This window comes from Saccoglossus kowalevskii, chromosome 3 (genome assembly GCF_978046115.1).
Source record: "Saccoglossus kowalevskii chromosome 3, keSacKowa6.1, whole genome shotgun sequence".
In the NCBI taxonomy this organism is placed as follows: Eukaryota; Metazoa; Hemichordata; class Enteropneusta; family Harrimaniidae; genus Saccoglossus; species Saccoglossus kowalevskii.
This window is the reverse complement of record NC_140643.1, coordinates 4,304,817-4,320,773: the sequence shown is the minus strand read 5'-3', so window position 1 is coordinate 4,320,773 and position 15,957 is coordinate 4,304,817. Positions and strand designations below refer to the sequence as shown.

The 15,957-nt window shown below is 38.1% G+C and overlaps 1 protein-coding gene across 1 annotated transcript in view; it reads left to right on the top strand.

The window, feature by feature from the left end:
• LOC144353147 (cortactin-binding protein 2-like) overlaps positions 1-15,636 on the top strand; it is a 90,344-nt gene extending 74,708 nt beyond the window's left edge. The window contains exons 17-23 of the mRNA XM_085496645.1: positions 3,843-4,004; positions 4,216-4,294; positions 4,675-4,971; positions 5,680-5,843; positions 12,319-12,528; positions 14,853-14,934; positions 15,270-15,636. Coding sequence (XP_085352771.1) covers positions 3,843-4,004; positions 4,216-4,294; positions 4,675-4,971; positions 5,680-5,843; positions 12,319-12,528; positions 14,853-14,934; positions 15,270-15,627 — 1,352 coding nt within the window. The 3' untranslated portion in view covers positions 15,628-15,636. The remainder of the gene's footprint in view (positions 1-3,842; positions 4,005-4,215; positions 4,295-4,674; positions 4,972-5,679; positions 5,844-12,318; positions 12,529-14,852; positions 14,935-15,269) is intronic.
• Positions 15,637-15,957: the final 321 nt, after the last annotated feature.

Sequence of the window (15,957 nt, the reverse complement as noted above, 5' to 3'; positions counted from 1 at the left end):
TGACTTAGTGAATGTCCCAGCACCAACCCAGTTCATATCTTAGTTAGTTATGGAATGTCCCAGCACCAACCCAGTCGATCCTAGTGAGTTAGTGAATGTCCCAGCACCAACCCAGTTAATCCTAGTGAGTTAGTGAATGTCCCAGCACCAACCCAGTTCATCCCAGTGATTTGGTGAATTTCCCAGCACCAACCCAGTTCATCCAAGTGAGTCAGTGAATGTCCCAGCACCAACGCATCCTAGTTAGTTAGTTAGTTAGTAAATGTCCCAGCACCAACCCAACCCAGTTCATATCTTAGTTAGTTATGGAATGTCCCAGCACCAATACAGTTCATCTTAGTTAGTTATAGAATGTCCCAGCACCAACCCAGTGAGTTAGTGAATGTCCCAGCACCAATCCATTCTAGTTAGTTAGTTAGTAAATGTCCCAGCACAAACCCAGTTCATCCCAGTGACTTAGTGAATGTCCCAGCACCAACCCAGTTCATATCTTAGTTAGTTATGGAATGTCCCAGCACCAACCCAGTTAATCCTAGTGAGTTAGTGAATGTCCCAGCACCAACCCAGTGAGGTAGGGATTGTCCCAGCACCAACCCAGTTTATCACAGTGTGTTAGTAATGTCCCAGTACAAACCCTGTTCATTCCAGTGAGTTAGTGAATGTCCCAGCACCAACCCAGTTCATATCTTAGTTACCGGTAGTTATGGAATGTCCCAGCACCAACCCAGTTAATCCTAGTGAGTTAGTGAATGTCCCAGCACCAACCCAGTGAGTTAGTGAATGTCCCAGCACCAACCTTGTTCATCCCAGTGAGTTAGTGAATGTCCCAGCACCAACCCAGTTAATCCTAGTGAGTTAGTGAATGTCCCAGCACCAACCCAGTTCATCACAGTGTGTTAGTAAATGTCCCCACACCAACCCAGTTCATCTTAGTTAGTTATGGAATGTCCCAGCACCAACCCAGTCGATCCTAGTGAGTTAGTGAATGTCCCAGCACCAACCCAGTTAATCCTAGTGAGTTAGTGAATGTCCCAGCACCAACCCAGTTCATCCCAGTGATTTGGTGAATTTCCCAGCACCAACCCAGTTCATCCCAGTGAGTTAGTGAATGTTCAAGCACCAACCCAGTTCATCCCAGTGAGTTAGTGAATGTCCCATCATCAACCCAGTTCATCTTAGTTAGTTAGTGAATGTCCCAGCACCAACCCAGTTCATCCCAGTGATTTGGTGAATTTCCCAGCACCAACCCAATTCATCCCAGTGAGTTACTGAATGTCTCAGCACCAAGCCAGTTCATCCCAGTGAGTTAGTGAATGTACCAGCACCAACCCAGTTCATATCTTACCGGTAGTTAGTTATGGAATGTCCCAGCACCAACCCAGTTCATCCCAGTGAGTTAGTGAATGTTCAAGCACCAACCCAGTTCATCCCAGTGAGTTAGTGAATGTCCCATCATCAACCCAGTTCATCTTAGTTAGTTAGTGAATGTCCCAGCACCAACCCAGTTCATCCCAGTGGTTTGGTGAATTTCCCAGCACCAACCCAATTCATCCCAGTAAGTTACTGAATGTCTCAGCACCAAGCCAGTTCATCCCAGTGAGTTAGTGAATGTACCTGCACCAACCCTGTTCATATCTTAGTTAGTTATGGAATGTCCCAGCACCAAGCCAGTTCATCCAAGTGAGTTAGTGAATGTATCAGCAGTAAGCCAGTTTATCCCAGTGAGTTAGTGAATGTACCAGCACCAACCCAGTTCATCCCAGTGAGTTAGTGAACGTCCCAGCACAGACCCAGTTCATCCCAGTGAGTTAGTGAACGTTCCAGCACAAACCCAGTTCATCCCAGTAAGTTAGTGAATGTACCAGCACCAAGCCGGTTCATCCCAGTGAGTTAGTGATTGTCTCAGCACAAACCCAGTTCATCTCAGTGAGTTAGTGAATGTACCAGCACCAATCCAATTTATCTTAGTTAGTTATGGAATGTCCCAGCACCAACTTAGTTCATCCCAGCGATTTAATGAATTTTCCAGCTCCAACCCAATTCATCCCAGTGAGTTAGTGAATGTCCCAGCACCAACCGAGTTTATCCCAGTGATTTGGTGAATTTCCCAGCACCAACCCAATTTATCCCTGTGAGTTAGTGAATGTCCCAGCACCAACCCAGTTCATCTTAGTTAGTTAGTGAATGTCCCAGCACCAACCCAGTTCATCCCAGTTGTTTGGTGAATTTCCCAGTACCAACCCAATTCATCCCAGTGAGTTACTGAATGTACCAGCACCAACCCAGTTCATATCTTAGTTAGTTATGGAATGTCCCAGCACCAACCCAGTTAATCCTAGTGAGTTAGTGAATGTCCCAGCACCAACCCAGTTCATCCCAGTGAGTTAGTGAATGTCTCAGCACCAAGCCAGTTCATCCCAGTGAGTTAGTGAATGTACCAGCACCGAGCCAGTTTATCCTAGTGAGTTAGTGAATGTACCAGCACCAACCCAGTTCATCCCAGTGAGTTAGTGAACGTCCCAGCACAGACCCAGTTCATCCCAGTGAGTTAGTGAACGTTCCAGCACAAACCCAGTTCATCCCAGTAAGTTAGTGAATGTACCAGCACCAAGCCGGTTCATCCCAGTGAGTTAGTGATTGTCTCAGCACAAACCCAGTTCATCTCAGTGAGTTAGTGAATGTACCAGCACCAATCCAATTTATCTTAGTTAGTTATGGAATGTCCCAGCACCAACTCAGTTCATCCCAGTGATTTAATGAATTTTCCAGCTCCAACCCAATTCATCCCAGTGAGTTAGTGAATGTCCCAGCACCAACCGAGTTTATCCCAGTGATTTGGTGAATTTCCCAGCACCAACCCAATTTATCCCTGTGAGTTAGTGAATGTCCCAGCACCAACCCAGTTCATCTTAGTTAGTTAGTGAATGTCCCAGCACCAACCCAGTTCATCCCAGTTGTTTGGTGAATTTCCCAGTACCAACCCAATTCATCCCAGTGAGTTACTGAATGTACCAGCACCAACCCAGTTCATATCTTAGTTAGTTATGGAATGTCCCAGCACCAACCCAGTTAATCCTAGTGAGTTAGTGAATGTCCCAGCACCAACCCAGTTCATCCCAGTGAGTTAGTGAATGTACCAGCACCGAGCCAGTTTATCCTAGTGAGTTAGTGAATGTACCAGCACCAAGCCAGTTCATTCCAGTGAGTTAGTGAATGTACCAGCACCAACCCAGTTCATCCCAGTAGTTAGTGAGTGTCCCAGCACAAACCCAGTTCATCCCAGTGAGTTGGTGAATGTCTCAGCACCAACCCAGTTCATCCCAGTGAGTTAGTGAATGTACCAGCACCAACCCAGTTCATCTTAGTTAGTTATAGAATTTCCCAGCACCAACCCAGTCCATCCCAGTGAGTTAGTGAACGTCCCAGCACAAACCCAGTTCATCCCAGTGAGTTGGTGAATGTATCCAGCACCAAGCCAGTTCATCCTAGTGAGTTAGTGAATGTACCAGCACCAACCCAGTTCATCTTAGTTAGTTATGGAATTTCCCAGCACCAACCCAGTCCATCCCATTGAGTTAGTGAACGTCTCAGCACAAACCCAGTTCATCCAAGTGAGTTAGTGAACGTCCCAGCACCAACTCAGTTCATTCCAGTTAGTTAGTGAACGTCTCAGCACCAACCCAGTGAATTAGTGAATGTCCCAGCACCAAGCCAGTTCATCCCAGTGAGTTAGTAAATGTCTCAGCACCAATACAAATGACAAATAAATGTTCATTGGTTCTGACTAACTCAATCAACACGCTATTAAATAATACAATTTTTTCTTTTCATGTATTTTTTAGGATTTTTAATATCAACCAAAGAAAATAATATAGATGATAAAAAGACAATTCCTATTCTAGTATTGGATGATTTAAGTCGTATATCATTATCTGAAGTTTTAAGTGAGTTGATATATGCTGTAGAATATAGAGGTCCAGCGAATACAATAAATATGAAAATAGGTGAGGAATTGAACAATATTGACCCATCCATCAAAATATGCTTATATTTGTCCCTAAGGTGAAGACAATGCTCTCATTATGCCTGTACCCCACCTGATTAGTGTTCCTAGTCAATTCACAGACAAGACTGGAAAAATCATCTGTGTATATTTTAGGTTATATATCCATCTTAACGACTCATTGTAATATAAATATATGTGTATATCTTCAGATGATTCTAAAGATGGAGAGAATTCTTCTTATTATCTTCAAGAGGATTGCTATGTCTTGGGTACAATGGATAAAGCTAGGTAATTATTTGATAGTCATCCATGTATTTTTAGTTTCATGCATTCCTATTAAATGCATGTGTCAAATTTACCGGTGCACGCAGGGTGCCATAATTCAAGAAATATTTGTGGATTTCCCAGAATTCACTTGTTTTACCACAATTCATAACTGAGTCACATTTTAATGAATCATCAAAACATGATTAAAAAGATTAGCAAGTAAAGACCAAATAAAAAATTCAGGAAGCAGAAACAAATGTTGACATTGAAAACTGAAAGTATGCTTATAACTATCATTCTCACAAATTCAGACAATTATCTATTTTGCATTAAAGTTTAACGTTCACAATAGAGCTTTGTGAATGATCTCATAATTTTAAATATGATTCCTCTTCCTGCAGATCTACAGGTCTTGATTTGTCAGTTCAACAGAAATTCCGATGGGTTAATCTAAAATGTGACAATGAGCCAGTGAGAGGACTGCTACAGAGACATCTACGAAGAAGACTTATTCACAAATACGGTGGAAAACAGCCACCCACGGCAGATCCTGTGTATAAAGCAGTAGAGTGGATTGGAGGAGTTTGGCAGCGACTTAATGCCTGTCTTACAAAGCTAGGATTATCAGAGTTGGTTCTTGGTCCAAGACATTTCTTTGCATGTCCTATTGAAGTCAACAAACCAAAGGCCATTTTAAGGTATGCTTTTATGAGTAGTGTGTGTCTGAGTGAATTAGTGTATTGTACCAGCACCATTTATGTTCCAACCAAAGTATATATTCAAAGATGGCAATGGCAGTTCCTTACTTGCAAATAAACAGAAATAGAAACACTGCAACACTCCTAGTATAGGAACATATATTTTGTAAAGAAATGTAAATACCAAAATGTTAAATTTGTTCTGATATTCCACACAGTAAAGAATCTAAAAAATACAGGTATCATGTGTTCAATATTTTGTGATGAATGATTTTTATTTTCACATGGAGAACTGTAGAAATATGCAGATTTGACAATACCATGTATGAAATATGAGGTTATCATGAAAATATGCATTCAGGCAGTATAGGAATGCATGAAGGTAGTACTGCAACCATATGGGCCGACCGTTGTGGAGGTTGATGCATGCCTGTACTGCCTGGGAGCATACTTTGCATACTTTACTAACACAGTGTATAATTTGCGTACATCTATTTCCTAATTGTTTTTGTTTGCATTCATTTCTGATTCGGTTGAAAAGAAAGTGTTGAATTAGACGTCAATAATCTTGAGTATGCCAATGTTAGTGACATTGTTTACCCAAAAAAAGACAACATTCAAATGTTAGAACAAGTGCAAATACAGTTATTACAGGACGATAAATTGTGTTTGATTCTAGATGTATATTAATAATGTATGTATTTGTAGGTGGTTGAGTTTATCATGGAATCATGCTATAGCACCTGGAGTAGAAGATGCAGTGTTAAGAGGTTGTACATCTGTCATGCAGGGGCACCATAAAGTGGCTACTACAGCTTTGTTTGTGTTATTACAAAGAGCGGTTGTTCCTGGATGTCCGTTATCACAACAAGGTATAATATTACCTTACATTTGTAACTCATATGTGTCTGAATTGTCTTTAACATTTTTTGTTTTGAAGTAATTTGTATTAAACCAGATGTTGATAATATTGTCTCCTAGATCTGTTATGTAGATACCGGTAATGTTATTTTCATTAAGTAATACAAATAATTGTTCTCATCAAAATTTCGACCCGTTATTTTCTGGTCAACATTATACTAATATATATTGTCCCAAGTGGGTGTATTATTAGTCATTTGTGAGCTTGGTACAAGCATCAGTTTCTCACTTGACTACATATATGTGCATATTGTCACTAGACATTTCTCACAAACTTTCATCACTATGTCACCTTTTTAGCTTCGCTGTCGACTTTGTCGAGCGGACCTTATCATATGAGTGATTGTCCGTTGGCGTCCGGCGTCCGTGTCAATGTTTTACTTTTTCGACTTCTTCTTGAAAACTACAAGCCTGAATGCTTTGATACTTGGTGTATATGTACCTTGAGTAGACCTCTCTCAGATTTGTTCATTTCATGATCATATCTTCAATTCTCTAATTTTGGTGAATATTTTTGTAATTTTTGGTAAAAAGTGATATTTTCGACTTCTTGTTAAAAACCGCAAGTCCAATTGCTTTGATATTACATGTATAGGTACTACATGTGTATCTCTCTCAGATTTGTTCATTTTGTAATGATATCTTTAGTTCTCTAATTTTGGTGAATATTTTTGTCATTTTTGGTAAAAAGTGATATTTTCGACTTCTTGTTAAAAACCGCAAGTCCAATTGCTTTGATATTACATATATAGGTACTACATGTGGATCTCTCTCAAAATTGTTCATTTTGTAATGATATCGTCAATTCTCTAATTTTGGTGAATATTTTTGTCATTTTTGGTAAAAAGTGATATTTTCGACTTCTTGTTAAAAACCGCAAGTCCAATTGCTTTGATATTACATATATAGGTACTACATGTGGACCTCTCTCAGATTTATTCATTTTGTAATGATATCTTTAATTCTCTAATTTTGGTGAATATTTTTGTCATTTTTGGTAAAAAGTGATATTTTCTTCTTGTTAAAAACCACAATCATTTATGGTGAAAAATGATATTTTTGAATTCTTGTTGAAAACAGCAAGTGCCATTGCATTGATACTATGCATATTGTTCATTTTCTAATGATATCTTCTGTTCTTTAATTGAAATGTGCATTGCTAACAGCGGAGCTATCTCAGCCGAGAGGCTGCTTGTTTACACTATAAATAAAACAAATTGTTTGTTTTAACAATAATGAACTGCCAACCTATAATGTATGAAAAGCATATCTCAGGGTACATATGGGGTGGACAGAATTTCAATACGTTCTAATGATCTTCAGTGGACAAGCAAGTAATATGTTTTCAGTGCTCCCTTGTGGTATCAACTAATAAAAATTTAAATAATGTTTTTACCTTGCCCGTAGCATCACATATGGAAGGGAAAGGTATATTAAGGGAAAAATTTTGTCTGTCGTTGTTGTTGTCATCGTCGTCGTTAATAATTGTTATTGTGTGCATAATAACTTTACTAATTCTATTCCAAACTTCATCACACTTGGTCACCTTATTCATCAGTATAAAGTCTTCCCTGAGTTTGAACAACAGATGTCCTGTATGAAAATATCATACAAAAATTGAAAAATCTATAAAATATTTTGACTGTTTCTACTTGACTGGTGTAACACATCAAAGGTCACTGATCTCAGTGGAAATATGCATTGTTGTATGTGTTCAATGAAGCAAATCATTTATCTTGCAATAATATCCTTGGTAATGTATCCCCCAAATCCCATGGGAATACTATACTTGGTTTCAAAACCAACTCATGGAGAGCTTGCACAGTCTGATACACATTTGCAAACCTACCAATAAAATCTTTACAGAAAACAAGATGTCAGAAAATCAATATAAGCACTTCTATGAACTGGGTGCCAAACTTTGATCAAGATCTGAAGCTAATAGAAAATCTGTTTAGTTCAAAATTATCAAATCAAAAACAATACATAAAAAATACATAAAAAGCAAAACGTTTCATCCACATTTTGAAAAGAAAATTGTACTAAAATATATGTATTCTGTATTTGACAAACAATTCATTCGACAAATGAAAATTCACAGGAATATGTTTCAGCTATTAGAACAGAATGATAGTTTTTATAATACTAGTATAAAAAGGCACTTCAAAAACAAAGATTGCCATGTTTGAAGATGTGGATTCTCAGGAGGCAACAGTGCTGTTGACTTCTCCCTCCACTGGACACCAACTAACTATTTAAGTTGATTTGCATACAAAGCAGAGCTTGCAACATGATAACTATTCATAGAGGGTGTTTTTTTTTACTTTTCATATAATACAGTAGTCACACAATGAGGCAGTTCATATTTGTCTCAGTGAATCTTTACAAAATATTTGGACAAAAGGCAACTAAGATTTTCTGTTATCTTGCATGTTTTATGAAGCTACAGTACTAATTTCGCCCAGCCTCCCGCCCGCTTCCGGATTTCGATCGCTTTTTTTTCGCTCGCTTTGTTCAATTCGACCGCGCAATTTCCGCTTTTTTTCCGACCGCGCAAATCCGGAAGTATCCGCTCGCGCAATCGCTCGCTCGCTCGCCTGACAGAGCAACCGCCCGCATTTACAGTTCATTACCTACTGTTTCATGTACAAGTGTGTCATTTTTGTTTTTATGATGTTAAAATAAGAATAAATACAATCAAAAATTTATAGAACGACCGTTGAAAAAATACGGTAGATCACACGGCCATATAAAATTGGTAATAATACATACGCGTAGCAATAATGTCCACCATAAACAAGATCGAACCAAACATGTGAAATCAAATACGACACTGACACAGACACAACTAATATGAAATAAAACCATTCAATTTTTGGTGGAGAGCTAAAAATGTCTACTGTAGAGTATGGTATTCATTGAGTAACCGTGTATAGGGTGACGGTTGTCATGCACGCATGGTTTGGGTTTAACACGGGTCAAGTTGTAGATATGTAAATCTATGGCACCTATAACAATTGAAGAATATCTGCAGGAATAGTAAGACTGAAAAAAAAACGACCAATCGATTGTTATAGAATGACAGCAGTGTAAAATTTGTCAAACAAATACAATACTTGCAAATGTAATGTCGGCCAGCGCCCATCTTACTTGTCCGAAGTTGTCGAAGCCGACATCAATGGAGATCGCGTTTTTTAACTAGGCGGCTGGCAAGCGGACTAACACGTTACATAAACTTGTTGAATTACAATTATGGTTTTTATTTTTGCGCCCAATGTCTCGTTATAAAATAAAGGATTCAAAGTTTGCAGGGTATTCCGTTTTTTGCGAACTCTGGGCGAAATACTTTCAGGAGCTGTACGTAGTTCACTTACAGCCAAAACAAAGTCAGCTTGGACATTAAGTTGTGAGACGCGACAAAACAAACGCTGCCAGTGATAGATTACTTGAATAAAAAAAAATAAAATAAACGCAATCAAAGGCGCCGACCACACGCTTTGGAAATGAATAGAACGCGTTGCTAAGAGGAATCGCACCTGCATCTCGACGACGTCTCCGGTCATGAGCAGGGTTTGCCGCGTCTTAGAAAAATTGAAAGTTAAAAAGGAATCAGTGTCGGGGAACCATTCACAATGTTTGCATGAAAAATCCCCCGCGAAAACCTTTTTTTTTTTCTGTTACAAACACTATGGTACCTGAATCCCGATTAATGATGAATCGTTAAGGGTCAATTTCCTGCAATCCTTCAAGATTAAATTTGCCTCCGAAAATCTTTCTGACGATGACCTATAAGATTGCCATGATTGAGTGCCACCATTTCTGTTCTAAGATTTATTCAGTATAATAATACAAATGTTCACCCCAACAGAGGTGCACATACAGTTTTAGCGACCCGAAGAGCTCATCGTCAACCGAGGCGGAGCACTACGATAAAGACTTTCCGTTCCCAATAAATAATAATAACAACAACAACAAAAACTTCTCGTTCCCGACATTATGAAATTCTTTCGTTTTGGGGGGAAAACCCTGAAAAAAAACTGATTTTGACAAGATAATTTAGAAATTGATATTAAGAATAATTCATAACGAAATGTATTCCATATGTACCCATAATTTTTTTTTTCATAATTACTGATTACACACGAATATTACAGAAAAAAATAATTTGCTATATTATCTATATTTGTGCCTTTTATTTGTCTTGAATCGTGACTGAAAGGAGCTGGATGAAATTACAAACTATGTAGTGTGTTCGACAACTCATGTATGAACAACAATTTTAATAAATATGATTTTACTTGGTAAAATTACTGTATTTTTCTACATAAAAACAAAATAATTTCACAATGTCTTTATTATCATAGCGTTGTTGGTAAAAGTTGAAAATAATACATCCACGTGAACCTGCTTATATGAGAACGAAGGAGTCTCTGTTTTCAACAGCCGTATACATCTAAAACTGCGTCATCGCTAAGTTTCCTTGGTGGACCACGAGCTCTGTTCCTTGTTTGCACGTTATCATGTTCACACAATCACAGACATTATTTGTAAGGGTGCCCTTTGAAATGACACATTTTCTCGATGTTTTAGCGAGTACTCCGTGGGTATATGGCTTGTTCTCACATCAGCATAATTTTTCTCGAATTCACTCATTGCGTTCGAGTAGAGTTACTTGTAATTATAAGCCTGATTTACATTTTTTCTTGCGGTGTTTTTCGTCAATGTATTAAATATAAGTGCTTTGGGAAATAACATAATTATATTGCGCGAGTAAAAGAGTTTGGTGAGACTGTCACAACATACTAAAACAGATGTTTTATTTATTTCTAACGCGCGTGGTCGGCGCCTCTGATTGCCTCTGATTTCCTCTGATTTTTGTTTTCAAAATGTATCACTGGCTGCGTTTGTTTTGTTTTCCTCAACAAATTAACCGTTCCGAGATCTCTTTCATTTTTCGTCCGGCTGCTGCCAATCCAATAATTCGTCGTCACATGTAATCAGACAAGCGATTAATCGTCACAGTCATTATACTAGTAGTTTAAGTCCAATTGATTTGTAGAAATTCAGCTATGCGATAATTATATGTGCAGTTTTGTTTTGCGCACCCAGACACGATCAAAAGTTAACCAATAGATTTTCTGAACTACAGCATTTGTATTACTTGTGCAAATTGAGTAAGAGTCATAGTGTGAGTTGCGTTCGCAAATAACAAAGTGTCAAATTATTTTGAGCGCCGTTCGGAATAAATTTAGTCAAAATCACACAGAAACACACAACCACAACACACAAATACTAGTACTCAATAATATCGCGATTGACCAGTTATATAGCTGCTTGAACTACACACACAAGGACGTAAATATGTAAATACAGGTCACAGTTCGACTTGCGTAGCAAACGTTACAATGTGTCAAGTGATTTGAAGGCGTCTTTTTTTCCAAAACAGAGAAGCAATAGGCGTTGTATTTTGAATCGTCATTAAAACCTAAATTTATTACGAATAAAAACTTAAGTTTATACATACAATGTACGATCATTGTTACTCCAGCGGTCGGTTGGCAAGCGGACGGTGTTTCTGAAGCCAGTCATAGCAGGAGCGAGCGAGCGAACAAAAGCGAGTGAGCGAGCGAACAAAAGCGAACGCGAGCGAGCGGAAAAAAAAGCGGTCGGTTTCCGGTCGGAAAGCAGCGAGCGGTCGGAAATTAAGCGATAAGCGGTCGGAAAAAAAGCTATAAAAGCGGGAGGTTGGGCGGAATGAGTACTGTATTCATGTCTAAATGCAGCACTTTTTTTCTGCAATGAGGCATTTGTTTTTATACTAAAATATCTGAATTACTTTGAATAAAGCTGGAAACTATGCCCCTTAAAATAATTAAACAAATAAGGCACCAATGTTTTTGTAAGATATTTACATCTTTTAAGGACATTCGGTAGACTGCTTCCCCACTGTTGGTTTAACCCCAAAACTTGTTTGTATTCAAAATTAATTATGACAATGCATATTTATATTGAAACAAACCATGATAAAGGGAATTATATTATATAACAAAGGGCAACGTCACCAGAGTTCAACTATGTTTTTAGCTCTGCTTTCCACTTTCAGAGGTGCTAATCATATTACTGATTGTCAGTGGTTATCCACGTCAACTTCTTGAATACAGCAAATCTGATTACTTTGATACTTGGTGTATATGTACTTTGGATAGACCTCTCTTAAATTATTTATCTTTAATTCACTAATTTTGCTGAATATTTGTCATTTTTGGTAAATATGGAAATTGCTTTTTGTTATTGAATATATATGCACCTCAGGTTTATGTTTTCATTTGTGGATCACAAGAATTGCAGAATTATGTTTAATCTAACAGACTGTATGTTTGCTGTCTTGTACTAGAATACTGATCACTCATACATGTATCATTACAGAGGCAGAGAGGTACTTGTCTAGTTTCCGTGGTGGTAATATCGGCTCCTTTCATCTATCCATTGCAAAGAAAAACATCAAAAGCTCAAAGAAAACTCAAAACTTTGGTTGGAAACATGGCTCAGCCAAAGAAAGTAAAAAGAAGGAACACACAAGAAGTAAAGACAGTGATGTTAGTGCACGTGGTACAGACACTGCAGACAGTGATGATGGTAAGTAGGGGTATGTGTAATGGTATGCATGGTACAGACATTAGACAGTGATGATGGTAAGTAGAGGTATGTGTAATGGTATGCATGGTACAGACATTACAGACAGTGATGATGGTAAGTAGAGGTATGTGTAATGGTATGCATGGTACAGACATTACAGACAGTGATGATGGTAAGTAGGGGTATGTGTAATGGTATGCATGGTACAGACATTACAGACAGTGATGATGGTAAGTAGAGGTATGTGTAATGGTATGCATGGTACAGACATTACAGACAGTGATGATGGTAAGTAGGGGTATGTGTAGTGGTATGCATTGTACAGACATTGCAGACAGTGATGATGGTAAGTAGAGGTATGTGTAATGGTATGCATGGTACAGACATTACAGACAGTGATGATGGTAAGTAGGGGTATGTGTAATGGTATGCATTGTACAGACATTGCCGACAGTGATGATGGTAAGTAGGGGTATGTGTAATGGTATGCATTGTACAGACATTGCCGACAGTGATGATGGTAAGTAGGGGTATGTGTAATGGTATGCATGGTACAGACATTACAGACAGTGATGATGGTAAGTAGAGGTATGTGTAATGGTATGCATGGTACAGACATTACAGACAGTGATGATGGTAAGTAGGGGTATGTGTAATGGTATGCATTGTACAGACATTGCCGACAGTGATGATGGTAAGTAGAGGTATGTGTAATGGTATGCATTGTACAGACATTGCAGACAGTGATGATGGTAAGTAGAGGTATGTGTAATGGTATGCATGGTACAGACATTACGGACAGTGGTGATGGTAAGTAGAGGTATGTGTAATGGTATGCATGGTACAGACATTACGGACAGTGATGATGGTAAGTAGGGGTATGTGTAATGGTGTGCATGGTTACAGACATTACAGACAGTGATGATGGTGAGTAGTGGTATGTGTAATGGTATGCATGGTACAGACATTGCAGTCAGTGATGATGGTAAGTAGAGGTATGTGTAATGGTATGCATGGTACAGACATTACAGACAGTGGTGATGGTAAGTAGAGGTATGTGTAATGGTATGCATGGTACAGACATTACAGACAGTGATGATGGTAAGTAGGGGTATGTGTAATGGTATGCATGGTACAGACATTACAGACAGTAATGATGGTAAGTAGAGGTGTGTGTAATGGTATGCATGGTACAGACATTACAGACAGTGATGATGGTAAGTAGAGGTATGTGTAATGGTATGCATGGTACAGACATTGCCGACAGTGATGATGGTAAGTAGAGGTATGTGTAATGGTATGCATGGTACAGACATTACGGACAGTGGTGATGGTAAGTAGAGGTATGTGTAATGGTATGCATGGTACAGACATTACGGACAGTGATGATGGTAAGTAGAGGTATGTGTAATGGTATGCATGGTACAGACATTACGGACAGTGATGATGGTAAGTAGGGGTATGTGTAATGGTGTGCATGGTTACAGACATTACAGACAGTGATGATGGTAAGCAGAGGTATGTGTAATGATATGCATGGTACAGACATTACAGACAGTGGTGATGGTAAGTAGAGGTATGTGTAATGGTATGCATGGTACAGACATTACAGACAGTGATGATGGTAAGTAGAGATATGTGTAATGGTATGCATGGTACAGACATTGCCGACAGTGGTGATGGTAAGTAGAAGTATGTGTAATGGTATGCATGGTAAAGACATTACAGACAGTAATGATGGTAAGTAGAGGTATGTGTAATGGTATGCATGGTACAGACATTACAGACAGTGATGATGGTAAGTAGAGGTATGTGTAATGGTATGCATGGTACAGACATTACAGATAGTGATGATGGTAAGTAGAGGTATGTGTAATGGTATGCATGGTAAAGACATTACAGACAGTAATGATGGTAAGTAGAGGTATGTGTAATGGTATGCATGGTACAGACATTACAGACAGTGATGATGGTAAGTAGAGGTATGTGTAATGGTATGCATGGTACAGACATTACAGATAGTGATGATGGTAAGTAGAGGTATGTGTAATGGTATGCATGGTACAGACATTACAGATAGTGATGATGGTAAGCAGAGGTATGTGTAATGGTATGCATGGTACAGACATTACAGATAGTAATGATGGTAAGCAGAGGTATGTGTAATGGTATGCATGGTACAGACATTACAGACAGTGATGATGGTAAGCAGAGGTATGTGTAATGGTATGCATGGTACAGACAGTGATGATGATGATGGTAAATAGAGATATGTCTAATGCTGATGAGAAATTAAATTTGTTGTTCTTTCATTTCATTTCCAGCAACTGATAACATTGAAATAACCAAAGATTTACAAGAAGAGATAGCAAGAAAGGTTTTAGAGGCTTTGAATCAACCATCAACGTAAGTTAATTTACAGAAATATAACCTCTTTATCATAAATGATTACATTAATGCTCACTGGATGTGCTATTGGCAAATAAAGATGTTTTTGGAGTGGATCTTCCCATTTTGCAGTGGATCTAGATGCAGAACTGAAGGCGCATGTAACACAGGCATTCATGTTCTACTCATTTATTTCTTCAAATCATTTTTTCCCCGACAGAGACATTTCCTTTACCCGATAGATTCATGGCTTCTACAACAGAAACAATGACAACACATTAAATACAGTACAAATATTTAACCACATCTATTATCAATTGACAAATTAAATTAATTTGTTTTATTTTCCATAGTACATCTGAAGATACTAAGACCACTAGTCTAACCCATTTACAGAATACTGATGAAGTAATGAAAGCTTTGCTGACATCTGAAACAAGTAAATCAGACTCGGAAGTGGACAAAATTATGCAACTCCATGACCAATTATTTGGACAAGTGTCATCAGTTAGTAAACCAAGCAAACTAAAAATATCAAATGGAATGCCAGATGTACCAACATCAAGCTCATTGTCAAAAATAAGTGATATTTTATCGAGAGAACGAGCTGAAGTAGAAAAAACAGAACCACAGCAGACATCTTCAAGCTTGGAGGAGTTGACGTCAGTTAAGAAGACAAAACAAGAAACTAAAAAGCCATCACTAAAGTAAAGATTAAAAGGAGAGTACAAATATTTTACCACCCCACTGTATCCACTTGTAATCCTATTGTGTTTAATTCAGCTAGGATTAAACTTAAGTGGTGGAAATGACTTACCAATTGTGATCATTCATACCCCAGTTTTATTTGCTACTAAGACATGTGCTACATTTATGTAGTATAATTACAATATTTATAGAAAACTCGGCTAACTTATATGCCAAGCTCAGTACTGCCTCTAATATTTATTAGTAACATTATTATATTTATGCTTACGTTTTTTATATTTTGTATGTGTATATATCATAATAACTAAATAGGAGTAGATTGTTTTCACTGTG